Source organism: Acartia tonsa, chromosome 6, assembly GCF_053477335.1.
Source record: "Acartia tonsa isolate MP-2025a chromosome 6, ASM5347733v1, whole genome shotgun sequence".
NCBI lineage: Eukaryota > Metazoa > Arthropoda > Copepoda > Calanoida > Acartiidae > Acartia > Acartia tonsa.
This window is the reverse complement of record NC_137265.1, coordinates 21,844,801-21,862,750: the sequence shown is the minus strand read 5'-3', so window position 1 is coordinate 21,862,750 and position 17,950 is coordinate 21,844,801. Positions and strand designations below refer to the sequence as shown.

Here is a 17,950-nt window from a genome sequence, read left to right as displayed (position 1 = left end):
TCGCTATCTCCCCCCTCCTTCTACATCCATTTGTGTACCTGTAGCTTGGCAGGTACATCAAGAGTGGAAGCTCCCGCCTCTTTGAAAATATAATTGAGTAGCACCATCAGAACAATAGCAATGGGAACACCAAAATCACCAAGAGCTCTTCTCACCTAGAAAAGAAACAGGAAGTTAAAATATGAGTATTGCAGCATTTTAAAAAAAATAATTTAGAGCTTCATAAGCAAGACAATTTTTTTAACTAATGACAAAAGTAAGCGATAAAAAGTAATCAAAACATTGAGGAGTTAAAGAGTTAAAGAGAGGGGCCGGGTAGGTTTTTGGTAGAATCCGTAAAGGTGTGTGTTTCAAGGCTTAAAAATAGTAGTAGAACGATAATATTTACTAAATATGTGTATTTCTTATTAAAACAAAACTAAAGACATTTTTTTTTTACTTATAACAAATAACCTTTACGGATTTTACCAGAAACCTACCCCTCTCTTTATATAAAATTATTACATCTGAAAATAATGAATTTGATAAAACATGTATACAAATCTGGTGTTTTCCCTCAAAGTTTCTAATGGAGCACAATTACAACACCTTGTTTTAAACCAAATTGAAAAGAAAGGGGTTGTAGTTTTTGTATTGTGTTTATTTCATTAGGACATGTCTAGTTTAGTTTTATTGGGGACCTAAGGGTTAGGGAACCATAGATGCCACAGGGTTATTTAATTCAAGGGTTATAAGTGCTCAACTAGCACTTTAAGGGAAATTACCAAAAATTACTTACATTTCTGCCGAAAACCTTGCTGTTTCTGAAAATTCTGAGGAAATATCCAATGAAGAAAGTGCCCAACATAAGAATAGTTGAGAGAAGGGCCACATTGGGCATCTTGATAGGTCTCTCCTTACCATTCGCCAGCGTACGGTTATATTGCTCAAACCCATCCTAAATAATAGCATTCATAATAAATATAGAAAAAAGTTAATTAAATATGATTAAAAATCAGCAACAATTTTTTTTTTATCTTTGACAGAGTATTGTGTCTGATTGGATCATCATAGATAATGCTTTTTTCTTGACTTTATAAGACAGTTTTTATTTTATAACATTTAAAAAGAAAAATTATAAGAATGTCATCTAATAGCCCAAAATTAGATAATGAGTTAAGAATTTAAACTTTTAAAGGGGGGGGGGGGGGGGAGAATGTGACACTTTTTGAAACCAAAACTAAAAGTCAAAGGAACTCAACTAAAAAAAGAGTTACAGGTCTGACATTTTGCATGGCAGTTGCTTTATAGGGGTACAATATGGAACTGTGAAGAAACGGCGTCGCAACCGCCGAAAACCGCCGAGAAAAGGCAAAAAAATTTCGGCGGGAAACGGCAGTTTTCGGCGGTTGCGCCGCCGTTTCTTCACAGTTCCATATTTTACCCCTATAAAGCAACTGCCATGCAAAATCTCAGACCTGTAACTCTTTTTTTAGTTGAGTTCCTTTGTTGACTTATAGTTTTGGTTTCAAAAAGTGTCACTTTCGCCCCCCCCCCCTTAATTAAATTTATACTTACGAATTCAGTTTCATTACAGTATGCTTCAGGTGATATAACGGGATGGTTACCATAGATCTAAATAAAATAATCATCCAATTAAAGAAATATATATGTACATATAGATTGAGGATTTGAACATACTCTGTTAAATTTTGTTTAATGATTGACAAACTAGGCAATTGGGGTTAAACATTCAGACAGATAGGAAGTGGTAAGTATGAGGTAATAATGAGGAGCTCTCATGAGATGACAAATCAAGTCATTATGTGCTTGAATGCGGAGCTTTAGCTGGCAATAATGACTATACAATAGTGTCTAAACCTACTCTAACTTTAGTCCAAACACTAAGAAGCTATGGGTAATCAATCAATCAATCAATGTTACCTTCACAAGTTTGCTGAAAGCTTCAAAGATGAAAAGCAATGAGATGAGCGCAGCAAAAATATCTTTTGTAAACTTGGAGAAGAATCTAACCAAAGTAGAACCCTGAAATATAAAAGTTTTTAAACATATATATTAAAAAAAATATTATATGAGAAAAAATAGAATTAATTTAAACATTAAATTTCCTCAATATCTTTAACCTACCAAAAGCATTAATTAAGCTTTGAAGGGAGTGTAATTTTAAGTGTTCGTTTTCCTCTATTTTTATTCCCTCAACTTTTTGCACCATCCTGGCAAAACCCTGTGCACGCCACTGAATTGAACTATATTAAATTACAGTCCATTAAATGGATATATTATTAATTGGATTCCCCTTTTTCTTACCCCTTTACCTCATCCCTTCTACTGGATGAACAAACTGACCATTAAATGAGTTCAATGTAAGCAATTTAACGACAATTTTCCCCCTGTCATAATCTCCAAGTATATGCTACATCCATTATCCAGTATCTGATTATAAATAATTAGTATACCTGGAAAAATGCAATGATAAGGGCTATGACAAATGTCCAGATGCCAACCCAGGTTCTCCAAGTCAAGAAATCTATTTCCAAATTCTTACAGAAACCAAACAGAGCCTGAAACAATTTTAAAAATATTAACAATATTGTTTAATGATTAATTAACAAGATTTATTTTTAAAATAACCGTTAATAAATTATAAACAGGTATTTTAAGAAATTTAAATTATAGCAGGGTCCAAAGGGATAAGACAATGGCCGATAAATTGATGTACATCCATAAACAAAATATCTTCGTCAGCAGATTACAGTTATTGGGTGAAACTTTTTGACACAAATCAACCAATCAAAATTATTTAAAGGTCCCCAAAGTTGTTAAGCCAACGAATAAAAAACGTAGATAAAAACTTTTGGGACTAGTGTGTCCCCATCATTCCTATATAAAAGGCATATCTGTAAATCAAGCTTAGTTTTTGTTGTTCTACTAATATCAAACTTGCTTTGGTCACAAATAAACTCACCTCGTCGAAAAGGAGTACAGGACCGGTTGTACCAATAATAATCAGCGGACAACCAGCTGTCAGGGCAAAAACAGCTCCGGTGACAGCACTCATCAATAGAGTCTCAGGTATACCAATATCATTGTTCGTCTTTTCGGCCATCAAACCACCAAAAGCAATGGCACCTGACAGTGCAGCAAAGTAGATGAAAATGATGGCGGCGAAAACTTGCGGGTTGAAGCCATCCTGCAGTGTTTTTTTTTTTAAGATTTTCATTCAATATTTATAGAGTTTGACGATTAAAAAGTACAGGTTGAATCATTATAAACTAGTCCTTTTTTAAACTCAGGAACAAGGCCGTATAACTTAAAAGTATTTGACACAAAATTTTCTTTTTTAAAATTAATCTTTTGTTGGCTGCAGCTTTTGAGATGGAAAATCTTTCCTTGATATCTGACCAATATAGGGGATATCTATACTTGATGTCATCAATAAGACCCCCAAAGAAATGAGGGGTCCTCGTAAGAGGATTTCTGATGGGCTTCTCTCCTCCTCCGGCCTCCTCAGTTTTCTCATTCTGGTCAGCCTAAACAAAAGAACAAGAATGAAGGAATCTAAAGGGAAATAACAATGGCCTACAAATTAATTTAAATCCCAAATGAAAATGTAACAAAATTAACCTTTCTGTAGATTTCAATTTGTGGTTGAAATGTTTGGAGACTCACCTCATTGCACTAACCAATTAAAATTCATTAAGGACACCGAAGTTTTTAAGCCAAAGAATAAGAACACGTAATATAAATACTTTGATTACTATAGTACAATCAACAGCCGAATGTCCCCTTCATATCTAACAAGAATGACAACATTTAATCATAAGTAATAAAGCTGAAAATGAAAATAAAGTTATAAGAAAGTTCAAACAGATGAGACGAGAGTTGTAAAGAAAATGCTTGGTTGTCAGTGAAAACTTTCAGCGTGAATGACAGATAAATTACTTATTTTCAAAAATAAAAAAGCTTACTATTCCCAGGTTGGAGGCTACAGATTGGAGCCTATCCCCACTCATATGTCCTCCATTCATTCCATTCACCATAGCAGACAGGTTGTTCTGAGATTCCTCTGCTATGAGGGCGGCCTGTCTTCGCGTCTCTCGCCTCTTCCTCATTTCCATGATGTCGGCCATGGCCAACAACTTCTGCTTGTTCCAGTCGCCAGGTGGCAGCACCACGGACTAAACCATAAGTATTTGTTAGCACATGAAGATAAAATAGTCCAAGAAAACAATAAAATTATTGTAAAGTAATACACTTTTTCTTCAGATTTTATGTAATACTAATTTCATGTTTGAAAGCTTATTTTGTTGATCGTCGAGTTCTTCAAATACATGTTTACTTACAAAACTATACATATTAAAGAAACTTACATCATCCAAGAATATGTTGATAGCATGGAGAAGCTCTCTCTTTCCATCAATACCGTAGCACACATTGTGGAAGGACTAAAATAAAACATAAATAATTAATTTTTAACAATTAAAAAAAAAAATATCACGCAACCTTTCATTATTAAAATACGCCACCACCCAAGGATCAATCCTTAACAAATGGAAGGTTGAGCATCGGTTGGCGGCAAGATGTCTCGTAGATCAAAATCCCAGAAACTTCGTATTAAAAACAGCTTTCTGCGCGGATATAAAAATGTACAATTATAAGATGCCGAAGGCACGGGCTACCAAAACAGGTTTGAAAATTATGATTGTACATTTTTATATTCGTAGAAAAACTGGATATAATGCAATACGATACATGATTTTTCAGTGTGGCTGAGAACTGGTTCTCGTCCACCGGATATTAATCGATTTCGAAGCCATTCTAGAAATAGCTTTCCAGCAACAGGCTACAGGACATAATTAAAATAGTATTAATACCAAATACATTTACCAATAAAAAATTATATGCTATAGAGAAATTCTTTCCTAACACAAAGGATTTAATGGTAAAAATACCGCTTTTTTGAAGAAAAAAAACGAATTAGAACTATATATATTGTTTTCAATAGGGCCTCTTATTACTTTAATATAACAAGGAAAATATGAAGTTGATATTCCTTGTTTAATATTTGTTGATATGCATCAGTTAATATGTTTTTTTTATGCTTTCAACCAAATATTTTTTCTATCAAATGTTTATGCAATTAAAAAAATAGTATTGCAACATTAAAAGCAGATAGTATAAAAAGTAACATAGCATTTATTTGTACGTTTAGATCTTTGGTAAGACTTTTTACTTGTATTGATCATTTTTTTATATTTGTATTTTTTTTGTATTCATGTATTTTGAAAAAATGGTAAAAACGTTTTCAGCATAAAAAGGTTAAAGTAACTAGCAGAAAGATGCGGATATGAATTGATTTGCATGATAGATAGATAAATGAGAGGTAGATATAAAATTTAGATGGTATTTATGTGTGGGGTAGGTATGTGTGTGCTTACGAGCGTATTACGCGCGCCTTCGTCGTTTATACATGCGCTCACATGAGCGTTTATAAAAAAACAAACAAAACTGGCTTCAAAGTTTAGCAAAACAAAATATATATAAATAAAAAATAAAGGTCTAGATTTTTTACACATACAACTTAAAAATAAAACAAAATACAATTTTAACTTTTTAGATAATGATATTTTTTGTGGTTTTATACGACAACTATCCGCGTATATGCGTATATATATGCGTACAGGAAGAGGAGATGAGATTTTGGTAGATTCTTTTTTGAAAAATGATATTGAAAGTCAGCTTTATAAAAAATGTTTTATATATTTCTCTTAGAATATAAATTCAGTTTCTCAGAAAGTAAAATGTCAGCTACTTAATATAAGCCACATCCCTTTCTTCCATTAAAGTATAATCTATCAAAGTCAGCATTTCACAGATTGGTAAATCAAAATTCAACGTCCATTGACCTATCTCTGACAGTATGAAAATTTATTTCGACACGTATTAGTAACTTGATTCCTAAGGCTTCTGTGTAAATTTTTGCATAATGCATGCATGTAAATACCACAGAATAAGTGAAAAAATTCAGTGGGCTCAAACCCTTGACTGTATCTCCTCAGTCAAACACATACGTGCATGCTGCTGTGCTCTGCTAGCTTCATAGTGCAACATCCAAGGATGTTTTAATACAATTCAAATTATTTTTATTCATTCAAACTTTTAAAAGCTGTGTAAAACTTGTTACTTTATTAGATAAAATGAAATAAAAAAGTGATAGCTTTGTTTTGAAAATGCAACGTAAACGACAAGCATTAGTTTATATAGCTTCAACTTCAATACTTCTATTTATATTTTTTAATGGGTATGTTTTCATTGTTTTTATTTTGGTTATATAGTTAATCATTAGATTTTTTTAGTTTTAAATCCACCAACAAATAAAAACTAAAATCCTAGTTCCGATAATATAGTTATATATTTAACTTAAAATTTGATGTAAAGACATAATTGTCTAAATTCATATATACATTTTAGAAACAGCAAAGTGCCCAAATGTGAAAAGGTCAAAAAGGTTGCATATCTGAAAACGCATAAGGTAAAGTCATCATTGTTATCAAATCCTAAAGCTATGGATATTTAAGTGATGAAACATTAAAAAAATAGTCATGTCAAAAGTTCTTTAATATAGCACTTGATATAGGGCCAATATCTCTTTATTCAGTATATCTTCTAAATGGTAAATTTTTAGCTCATAAATAAATTTATGTATCTTTTAGTGTGCCAGTACAACAGTGCAAAATATACTGTTGAGATATGCTCTGGCAAATGATTTGAATGTCGTCCTCCCCGCCTCTGGGAACTATCTTGGCAGGGGCAGGAAATATCAAAGGTAAAACTTATGTTTACTTCAAATTTATGCAAAAAAAATAGATCTAACATTTCCCTTCTATAAAAATGTACACATATTTATGAATGTCAGAGATATAAATTTTAGGATAAAAAATTTCAATAAATACTTTTTATTAGAGCTATGATAAGCAACACCCCCTGGGAGATGGCTAGACTTGAGTATGATATATTTTGTCTTCATACAATGTGGAATCAGGTTCAAATTAAGATATTATCAATTGTAACATATATTCAAATGCTTTAAAAATAACATTAGAAAATTTGGTTTCTCTTTCAATTTATGGGGGATAGTATTTTGGCATCAACTCGTTATTTAAGTATATAGTTCATTTAGAAACACCCATAAAATCTGAAAATTTTAAATAACTATTTAAAAGGTTTAAAAAAGTCCATATTTTAATTAGTTATTAAATATGTTAAAAAAAAGTTCATTGCTGACAAATACTTATTATTTATTGTTATTTGATAGGATGAGGTAAACAAAACACTGGGAGATGGCACAGTTTATATAACAATGCTAAGAGACCCTGTTGATGTGTTTGAGTCCCTGTGGAACTATTCAGGGATGCGTTCTTTCTATCATATGGAACTAGAGAAGTTTGCTAAATCCCCCAAGATTGGTTTATTAGCCCAGGTTGAGTTTTTTTTAAAACTACAATTTAGAGTTTTATTGAGGGCAAATTTTTTTTTTATTTCTGAGCCAATTAAAACTTGAACACATTATAGCAGCAAAAACCAATAGATCAATCAATTTCTTTAACTATTTGTTAAAACCCACTTCCCCTGACCTAGTTTTAAAAGTTTGACCCCGACATTCTCATATTTTAGAGAGCTTTTGGCCTGCTAGGTAGAAATCAGATGTTGCATGACATGGGTCTGAGTGACAGAGCTATGGACATGCCTGATGTTGTTGAGAGGAAAATTGAAAAGGCTGACCAAGACTTTGATCTTGTCCTCATTGCAGAAAGGTAAAAAATATTATCTGATAGTTTGTCTATGAACTATATCATATATTTTATAGATTTCAAGAATCAATGATTTTAATGAAAGAAGAATTGTGTTGGGATATGAGGTAAAAATTTTAACAAATTATACCAATTTACATTATTAACATTTACAATTGAATTATAATTCTGTAATAAAATATTTAAGTGATGTAGTAAACTTGAAGCTGAACGCCAGACAAGACCAAAGAAAATCAAATCTTTCAGAGGAAGCTAGAAAAGCTTTAGGAATAAATACAGTTCATATAATTTACAACAAACATGATAGTAAAAATTTATTCTTATTTAACACTCTAAAATAGAAATTGATAAATTAGTAGCACTGCTACTGTTTAGGACGTATTCTACAACTATTAACTGTATATAAAACAGAGGATTATCTGCAAGAGGACTATAAACTATACAACTATTTCAAGAAAAAATTTGATGAAAAACTGGAAGCTTTTGGTGCTACAAAAATGGAAAAAGAGTTGAACCTACTAAATGAAGAAAATAAAAAGATAAAGGTTTGACTTTCTTAATTTAAAATAAATATCATGTTTCACTTTTTTTACTTTTGGAATTAAAAAAAACATTTATTAATGTTAAATATATTTTTAAGGAGAAATGTGACCTCCAAGAGGTAAAGAATGAAAATCTTGAGGGAGAAAATAAACTTTGGGGCAAAGGCGTTTTGGGGTATCAGGCAAACAATGATATTCCAGTTTGCAGGTATAAACATTCAAAGTAAACAAACATAATGCTTTACCTTGTTTCTAGCTTTAGTTTTTTTTGGTAATTTTGTCTAAAAGTGATACTACTACACTCTCGCTTTAAATAGTACAATAAAGATAAACTATTATGATTTATTTCCCACAATTACATGTATAAATAAAATATGAAGGGAAAAATTTTATTTATTTCCAAATATAACATTCATGAAAATTTAACGTAATTAAGGAATTTTGATATGTTAAATGTAATGAAAATATATATGTAATCCAAATATTTGTTTATTTGGAAACATCCTAGAATATTAATATCATACATGATATTTAGCATGTCCCAAATGTATTAGATAAGGAAATTACGAGATTGATACAATAATCATGCCCCCCTTATTAACTGAATTCGCAATAAACCCTAACATATGTTATATTTTCAATAAAATGAATTAAATTCCAGGTATATGTCAATGGCAGAATTATCCCTACTGGACTATGTGCGCAGTGTCCAGGGAGCCAGGGCAAGAGAAGCTCTGCCAGCCGACTTTGCACCAATAGAAGTACTAGACGATAACAAATTGTCAGGAATTATATCACATCTGTCAAGTGTGTCCTCACATGATATGGCAATTCCATTACAAGATCCTGATTCTTTAGTTTTACATAATTCTATCAGAAAGGTTGATATGGATAAAATAAGAATGATGCTAAAAGGACAAAAACCTTTTAATCTGTGATAATTTAACTTTAGCTTCAACTATTTTGTTTTACTAACATTCAGAGGAGAATATTTTATCAGAGAAGAACCTATTTGGCATCCAACTTTGCAGAGAAAATGATTGCAAGGTAAAATAGTTTCATAAAGATAAAATATACCTTCTGAATGAAAATGCTGTGATATTCAACTTTCAATATTATTTTCTAGATAAAAGAAAGTAATAACTAAATGTAAATGAATAAATTATAATTATAAATTGCTCAACAAATTAATGATGTATAAAAGTGCCATTGCATTAATTATAAATGCTATTCTAAATTAATATTAAATCCTATGGATTGTGCTTGCCAAATTTTAACTAATAAAGTTTTATAAACATGTTTCAAGTGTTGGATATTTGTAGATTTTCTAAGTGATATAAAAACCAGTAAAGTCTGAACCAAAAGTACTTTAGTAAAATCGTCCTTAACAAGAATGTAGTTAAAACGATTGCAAATATCAAATAAAGTTTAAGAATCAAGGCTAATAGTACAAAAATTGTAGCTTGTCAACAAAAGGCCAAATTAAGTCTACTTTTTCTAGTTTTTGAGGGGTGGATAAAGGGGAGAAATTGGCTTTCGCTGACGAAACAAAACTATCAGGATGACATAATCCAATTAAAATTTAATTTTAAGTCGTCATTTGGGTCCAGATTTTTCCGGCTTTATGGTCAAATTTTTCCAGTCTATATACACGTTTAGTTAAAACTTCTTATTGGGATGTCATCGGAGATAAAGATTTGTTGTTAATGAGTCATTGACTTTCAAATCAGTTTAATTAGATACAGGGTGAAATATATAAATTTTTTTAATTTCATAATTTAACAAAAACATGGCAAAAAATAATTATATTTTTTCTTCAAACTGTATCAAATTTTAAATCTATACATATAAAAGAATGCATATCTATAAAATTTTTACTTAAGTTAACCTATCTCTTTTTTTTGTTGGTATAATGGAAAATCCAAATTCAATAAAAATCCAAATAATTTAATTTTATTTTTATTTTATCATTGTTTTTTTATCTTTACTTTGCTGTAAAAGAATTTTATGCAGGACTGGGATAAGGATATTTTATTCAGTTTAAAATTGGGTACGATATTGATCTTATGCTGGGGAATAATTTTGATTTTTTTGTATGCAAGAGAATGTGAGTTTGAAGAGAAAAAAAATTTGTTCAATAATCTAAAATATCTGAAAATCTATCCATTTCCCTGGATTTAGAAGCTTTTAATTTCTAGAAATGTGATTTTCAATGTTAAGTACATATCAGGGATAAAAGACAGGAAAAATACAAAAATTAGATTTTGGGTGAAGTATTTTAGTAAAATGTAATTAGAAAATTAAAATTCTTCGTTATTAAAAAAGATTTTTGAAAGTTTTTTTCTATATTCATAACTGGTTCTATCATGTATTTTATTTTTAAGTCATAAAACTATCTCTTTGACACAAGTAAAAGGGTAACTTGTTAGAAAGTACTATTGATTTTCTACTTTCCAGTTCTTATAACTAGGAACAAGTTAAAAGACTGGACACAGATACAAGATTTATCAGCATTTAACATGAAGAAACAGACTTTTTTTATTTTAAAAATAGAATACGATACCTTCTTATTTTAAAAAGAAAAAAAGACCTAGAAATATTCCAAAAACTAATAATTCAAAGATCCTTATATAAAATAGTCTATCTCTCTGTAGCTAAAGATCTCAATAACCGCTGTATCAACATGGTTCTACTGTACAATGAAGCTTCATCTAGGTTTATAGGTTAAGAGAAGGTGTATAATTATTTTCTGGAATGGTACCTCTACCATAGTTTATGGATAATTTACCCATTTAATTTAGAAATGAAAAGTTCACTTACATTGTTGGCCATGAGTGTAGAGAAGGATCTACCAATTTCGTGAGGGTCCATCCTGAAGTCCATCTCTGGCGTCAACAGGATGTAGATGAATCTCATGGGTAGGGTCACCTAAATATGAATAGATAGATAACTATTAGTGAAAGTACTTAGACTCTGTCATATATAAAAAAACGGGTAATAAACACACAGTACCCTGTAAAGTAGGGGGGTGAGATAGTTTTGTTTACGTACATTGCTTTAAGTCATATTAAATTAGTTTTATATTGGGTATCTAGTAACTCTGCAAGGTTAGATTACCGCACTATAGGCCCCGCAAGGTTAGCCCCCCCCCCCCCCTGCACGGGTTAGGCAAAGTAAAAGCAGTGGATTTGGGGGAGGGAGGAGTTAAATAACCGATTAAATGAAACAAAAATTTAAACATAATATCATTCTTACCTGTATTTCAGTCATTTTAATTTAAGAAAAAGTGATTGATGGAATGGACATTGAAAGTTAAAAATACCTCGATGGTGTTGTTCATGACAATAGCTTCTCCCAGCCTGATGAAGGCACAGATTGGCTTCTCTGTGCTCATTGTACCCACCAGGGTCAGACATCCTTCGGTACCATCCTCCAGGCATGACAGAATGTCTTGTTTTCTACAAAGATAATTGGTATGAGTACTTGAGTGTATAGGTATAGTTATCTTTGGTTAAAAAATGGTTAACTTTCAAGAAAAAAGTACTGAAATTTATCAAATTTTGTGAATCCTTAATTTTGACAGTAGACCCAACCAAAACCTAATAAGAAGTTTCGGATATAGTCCCTTTCGTGACATCGCCTCTTAAGGAGCGTTTCGTCGTTTTTTCACAGTAGCTTTTCTCCTATATCTAGCCCCTAGAAGGGGGGGAGGGGCTTAAACCTGTGAGAATATTAAAATCTATTGTGAAAATACGACAAAACGCCCAATAAAAGGCAATATCACGAAAGGGACTATATCCAAAGTTTCATACAAATTCGAAAGAGGTAGGGTTATAGCTAGCTCCCTGCAGAGACTAAAAACGACTTTATTCAGTAGACTATTCATCATTTAAAATTTCTAAATTTACAAGCCCAATAAATGTCCATATAAAACTTAAGATGTTAATCTTAAAACTTGCTTTTTAAAAATCATCTTCATTTATAGTTGCATAACAAAAATGTGATTTTAAAACATAAAAAATTAATTTTATTCAAGGCAAAGACGTTATTTTAAATGAGTCTAGGGTCTTTTTATAATAATCTTCTATAATAACTTCCAGACATGAAATACAAATTATCAGAAATTCATATTAGTTCAGGGGCACAAACAGTCCCCTTTTCTCTGCATCACTCATCATAAAATATCCCCTATTACATGTATCTTTTTCTCTTATGCAAATATAAAACTTTGTAAAATCGCTATAGTATTACTTGGATTTTGCACCAGATTTTCATGTATTTTATATAAGGAGCCTCGCAGCTCGCGAAAATAAAGATATCCTCATCAGCCCCCTTTACCCCATCACCTTCCCTCCCCCTGGATAAACGAACTGACCAATAAGTTTGGTTCATATTAAAAAGCTAAAATGACGAAAAATTTATCCATGATTTGCAATAGTATTCGGACTTTGGTAATTCTAAAACATCCTAAAGTTATACCTGGCATGAAGTGCAGCTTCTGTGGATTCTGATCTTTTGAGAATGTGTGAGGAAGACGACCTCCTCATATCAATCTACACAAAATAATTCTTCTTCAGGAAAGACAATATTCGACAGAAAAAATGTGTAAATAAACATTTTATTACATTTGAGCGCACTAATTTTTGTGGATTAGATATTTATAAAAAAGACAGACCAATTGACTAAGAAAATTATATACTTGATATTTGTTGGTATTTTAAATGGAAGCGGAAAAAATATCTTAAGGTTACGAACATATAAGGTGAAATATAGAGTATCTTTGTTATTTAAAATTGGAATTGTGATTTAAAATTATAAAAAAAATGAAAGAATGATAAAAAATACGAACCTTCACTTGTTTATCCTCCTTTCCATTCATAGGCATCACATTTGAGTTGGAGTCCTTGACAAGCAAACATTTTCTTATTATTTTTATTTATAACATGCTTAGTTGATTATATTTACATGCTGACATTCATATCTGTACATTACTCAGGACATGAAAGCTTTTTCTCAAATATTTAGTAGATGCTTGCACATTTTATTAACCTTATCTTTTCATATGAATTATATTTTATTCTCCTTAAAGGACGCCTGCAAGAAATATCACGCTTTAACTGCTGAAAGACTGCCACAAGTAGACCCAATACCCTAAATTTAAAGCCTTCAGCTTCAATAACAAAAAAGTTCTAGGCATTTCAAAATAGCATTTTATGTACAATGATATTTTTGAAAGATTTCCAATGCTCATAAAAGAAAAAACAATAATAAATTACGTCGCCTAGACACAAAATTATAACCTTACCTTTGTCAGAAACTTAGATTTCCGGTAACTGATTACATTTTTACAATAAAAACATTACATTTCATAGTCAAAATCTATGAAAAAAATTCGATTTAAATTGCATTTTTAAACGAAAATCATAGCGGAAACAAAGGGGTAAACTAATACAAGCTCAGCTGTGATTGGTTGTTAAGCTGATTCAGCCTTCTGATTGGCTACAGTACACTCGGTACAACGCAAGTTAAACTTAATTTTTTAAAATGATTTTGACTATAAAAATGGGTATTTTTATTGTAAAAATATAATTAGTTACTGGAAACCTAAATTTATGACAAAAATAAGCTTATAATTTTGTTTCTAGGCCACGTAGTTTAATTTCAAAGTTTTCAACATGAGCATTGCAATTCTTTCAAAATTTTCATTGTACATAAAATGTCATTTTAAAATGCCTAGAACTTTTTTGTTATAGAAGCTGAAGGCTTCAAATTTGGGGTATTTGGTCTACTTGTGGCAGTCTTGCAGCAGTTAAAGCGTGGTATTTCTTGCAGACTTCCTTTAACAATAGCCAAACTAGATACATTTTAAGAGCATTTTTTTGGACTGTAAAGTTAGAATTAAATATTTTCAATATTTCATTATTAAAAAAGGTGAGGCACAAACAAATGTTTTTAAAGGCGTTTAATTTCTTTTCGCTGCTTGTGAACTGTTTCTGAAAAGCCATAGCATCATAGAAACTGTTTATGATAAAGCCTAAGCTTTCTAGGGTGTATTTCTGAAAGTATATTGATTCAAGGATCTAAAAGGGATAAGACATATACTGATAAATTAATGTACATCTCCAATTACGAGATGTTTAAAATAATGACGACCTCTTTATACTGTCCCAAAATATACTTTATAAAAACAGCATTAAAATGTAACTAACTAGGCTATTATGTGAATTATGCTATGCATTATATATAAAACAAGCTTCAATTAAAATAGCAGGCTAAGACAAATTTTTGCATAGTAAAAGATTATTCTTATGCATGACAAATATATCAGACCTATTTTTTTTATTAAAATTTTTTTATCCATATTAACATGATATTAAAAAAAGATATGATTTATACATTTATTTCGAAACCCAAGTATTTAGTACATTTCGAACTATTCTTAAATATCTAGAAAATCACAAATAGCAGGTTTCAGAAAGCCCAGTTAAAATAGACATATGTATTATATATGTCTAATCTATTTTTAACTATAGAAATCCATACATGATTTTTCAACTATCTAGATGTTTCTAAATGTACAAGATACTTGGTTTACGAGATTGTTGCATAAATCTTGCCTCCCTTTATTCTTCTTCTGTTTAACACACATAAATAAAACCAGATTTCTCATTAAAATTCATAAGACCCAGTAATTTTTTACTATAAGCAATTGAGGTTTTATGTATAAAAAAATGTGGCAATTCAACTGATTATTCTGATAAAAAGAATTGTAGAGAACAATTTGCATATTTAACGACTTTCTTTCCAAGAAACAAGATTGCATCATCTGCAGAGCTAGCAAACAAACAAAAGATTTAACCCACAAATAAAAGGAATTATTTGTTCATGCACAGATAAGAGTTTCATGAAAATTTTAAGTGATAAGGTTGACAAATAAATAGAGTGGTGTGAAAAGATAAAGGTTGTGATGTTAAAGAGCATAAAAGAAGGAGAAGAAATGGTAGAATTTGATAATTTTATCTTTTTATACAAAACTTTAAAATGTACATTATTTATAAGTAATATTAAATGTATTTACAATATTCCCAAGTTAATATGATTTACAAACCTGTATTTCATTTCATAATAAGAGTTTTATTTTGTGCGTTAGACCTTGACAAAGTATTTAACTAATAAATCGCAAATACTTTATGAAAAAAATGTTGACCGTTCCTGCTTAGCATGACCGTTGCCAAAGCTTGCCCGGAAGCTAGCGCGTGACCATCCTTCAATCAGGCCCTAGATAGTCACCAACATATATACATTAATATTATTTTAGCAGGGCTCGCCAGCTGCCACCAATTATCAAACTAGCAGCTGCCGAACCCTGGTTATAAGCGTTAGAAAATGCATTGTAAAATTGCTGAATTTTCTTCACGACATAAAAATATTATGGCAATTGTACAAGGCATTTTTTGTCATTAGTGAAAGCAATAAAAATGATGTTAATTTGGAAATAAAAAGTTTTAAAAAATTAATGATGAATTTTAATAAAATTCTTAAAACAAAATAAACACATGTAAATGGACCATGCAAGTTAAGATTATTAAGTATGTATTTTATACATTTGTATTATTGTAGAACATTATTCGATCATATTTACACAATAATAAATTATTATCCTAACATAATTAATTACACTCAAACTCGTATTAAAACAAGTATTTAAAACAAAAACAAATGATTATTCAATTAATATTAAAGGGAATTAGAAAAAGCCAAATATGAAATGAAATTTATGAAAAAATACAGCCAACGTCAAAAATTGGGTATCTTCTAAAGATTTAAATAATTTTCGATGAAGAGGGATGTGCAATTTTCCAATTTAAATAAAGAATTTTGGGCTAGTGAATACCCAAGTATAAAAAATTACCTATCAATGTTTAGAGGTAAATCCTACCCCCTCCCCCCCTAACTTCCTCCAAACCAAGTGTTTATATATGACAGGTATAATGCAAGTAGATGAAACAAAAATTTAATGAGAACTGTATGAATAAAAAAGCTGACAAACAAGGGATCAAAATTTGGCGCAATTTCTTACTTCCAGACCATGGGAATGATGCATATGCATGGCCTCTAAAAAATCGTCCTAAAACAATTTTAAAAATATGCTTTATCATTAAATAAATGTCCTTATATATTTTACATCCTTATAATTAAAATATTGAACATATTTATAAGACTATGTTAGTTTTGGAAAATAAAAATAAGATGGTTGGTTTTCATTAACTAGGACAGATAACAAATTTTGATTCTACAGAAATTATTATTAAATGGATAATTTAGTCAGAATTTGATTTTTATTTATCAAATGTCCAAGATAGAAAACTGATATAATTTTTAGGTTCTGTTTTTAGTTTTAGGCAGTGTTTTTAGCATATTTGCAAAAAACTGTACACAAATATAAAACCTTTAGCCTTATTTTTTTTTTTATATTTCCTTTCATTTTTTGTATCATAATTTGAACTTGAATAAACATAAATCATATACATAAACGTTCTAATAAATATGTATATTGTAACAGTAAACTTTAAAAGAAAATAAAATTAGCCCATAAAAAGGTACATTTTAAAACATTTCTTCACATATACAATCAAATTTTTTACCCCACCCTGTCCTACACCCTTCCTGCCATGGAAAGAATTGCTAAATGCTTGCATTGCAGACAGAACCGAACTGTGCAGAACAAAGAAAAAAAGATTCACAGTTTTGTCACAATGTTTGTTGAAGATTAGGAGTCTAAAATATACCAATTTATATCATACATTCTCTATAGATATTCCAATACTTAAATATATCTTTTGCTATAATTTCAGTCAAAAATCTTCTATGAACATTGTGAGTTAAAAACAGGAAAAGAGTTATTTATCTAAAAAAATATATTTTTCCACTTCAACTTTCCACTAGTCAATAAATCAAACAATATAATTTTTTTTAAACGAAGTGATTTTAATTCTACTAGCGAAAACGATGATGTAATATACATTTACTTTAGATAATATATCTCCTCCTGATTCAAAACTGTGAATAGAGAAAGAAATAAAACATAGTGCAGCACAATGTACAGACAGTACACAGTGTACCAGACAGAGAGTACACAGACACAGAGAGTACAAACCTCAGAGGTACGAACACTGGTATAAATGCTGCCGCGAGAAGGCTTTGTCATAGGGCCGTGTCCGCCGAAAAATTTTGATTTTGTCGGCGACACTTGGCTATGGGCTGCAGCCGAGTCTAAGCTGCTAGCCGCCACAGCCGCCACCTGATAGGTCAGTTACAAAATATATCTTTATTTAATTTTTTAAATACTTGGATAATATCTAAATCAGTTTCTTAAAAAATTCTTAATGACTAGGATAAAAGAGGCGAAACGTGAAAGTTTTATATTTGAAGAGGCCAATATTACTAAAGTGGGTCAAGTTTGAAAAATGCTGCAAGAGTATAGTTTACTCACGTTTCACCTCCCTAATCCAAACTTTATAATAAATAAGATGTTTAGTTCAGAGTCTGTAAGTTTATAGTCATGTGTAAGATTTTTATATTTTGATAACATGCCTA

At 30.5% G+C, this 17,950-nt stretch overlaps 2 protein-coding genes across 8 annotated transcripts in view; one reads left to right on the top strand and one right to left on the bottom strand.

Moving 5' to 3' along the window:
• The window catches only part of Ae2 (anion exchange protein Ae2), a 70,773-nt gene that overhangs the window by 7,009 nt on the left and 45,814 nt on the right, over positions 1 to 17,950 (bottom strand). For 3 of the 7 annotated variants that reach the window (XM_080163872.1, XM_080163876.1, XM_080163873.1), the window contains 16 exons: positions 17,511 to 17,654; positions 16,434 to 16,481; positions 15,568 to 15,631; positions 13,203 to 13,258; positions 12,833 to 12,906; positions 11,676 to 11,811; positions 11,174 to 11,281; positions 4,371 to 4,445; positions 3,969 to 4,178; positions 3,392 to 3,530; positions 2,966 to 3,192; positions 2,457 to 2,561; positions 1,924 to 2,025; positions 1,558 to 1,614; positions 779 to 937; positions 39 to 155 (listed from right to left, as the gene is read on the bottom strand). In XM_080163872.1, coding sequence (XP_080019998.1) covers positions 39 to 155; positions 779 to 937; positions 1,558 to 1,614; positions 1,924 to 2,025; positions 2,457 to 2,561; positions 2,966 to 3,192; positions 3,392 to 3,530; positions 3,969 to 4,178; positions 4,371 to 4,445; positions 11,174 to 11,281; positions 11,676 to 11,811; positions 12,833 to 12,906; positions 13,203 to 13,258; positions 15,568 to 15,631; positions 16,434 to 16,481; positions 17,511 to 17,654 — 1,821 coding nt within the window. The remainder of the gene's footprint in view (positions 1 to 38; positions 156 to 778; positions 938 to 1,557; positions 1,615 to 1,923; positions 2,026 to 2,456; positions 2,562 to 2,965; positions 3,193 to 3,391; positions 3,531 to 3,968; positions 4,179 to 4,370; positions 4,446 to 11,173; positions 11,282 to 11,675; positions 11,812 to 12,832; positions 12,907 to 13,202; positions 13,259 to 15,567; positions 15,632 to 16,433; positions 16,482 to 17,510; positions 17,655 to 17,950) is intronic. The other 4 variants (XM_080163875.1, XM_080163874.1, XM_080163877.1 and 1 more) reach the window with 4 other exon arrangements.
• On the top strand, positions 6,070 to 9,652 carry LOC145322098 (galactosylceramide sulfotransferase-like). Its single transcript, XM_080163879.1, has 11 exons — positions 6,070 to 6,301; positions 6,472 to 6,532; positions 6,714 to 6,826; positions 6,964 to 7,042; positions 7,316 to 7,480; positions 7,675 to 7,814; positions 7,868 to 7,918; positions 7,999 to 8,078; positions 8,223 to 8,356; positions 8,452 to 8,561; positions 9,015 to 9,652. The coding sequence occupies exons 1-11, from the start codon at positions 6,231 to 6,233 to the stop codon at positions 9,289 to 9,291; spliced, it is 1,281 nt and encodes a 426-aa protein (XP_080020005.1). The 5' UTR covers positions 6,070 to 6,230; the 3' UTR covers positions 9,292 to 9,652.

Coding starts and splice junctions, on each gene's coding strand:
- LOC145322098 (XM_080163879.1), top strand. CDS start 6,231: ATGCAACGTAAACGACAAGCATTAGTTTATATAGCTTCAACTTCAATA. Junction 7,919..7,998: donor GAATTGTGTTGGGATATGAG/GTAAAAATTTTA, acceptor AAAATATTTAAG/TGATGTAGTAAACTTGAAGC. Junction 8,357..8,451: donor AAGAAAATAAAAAGATAAAG/GTTTGACTTTCT, acceptor TATATTTTTAAG/GAGAAATGTGACCTCCAAGA.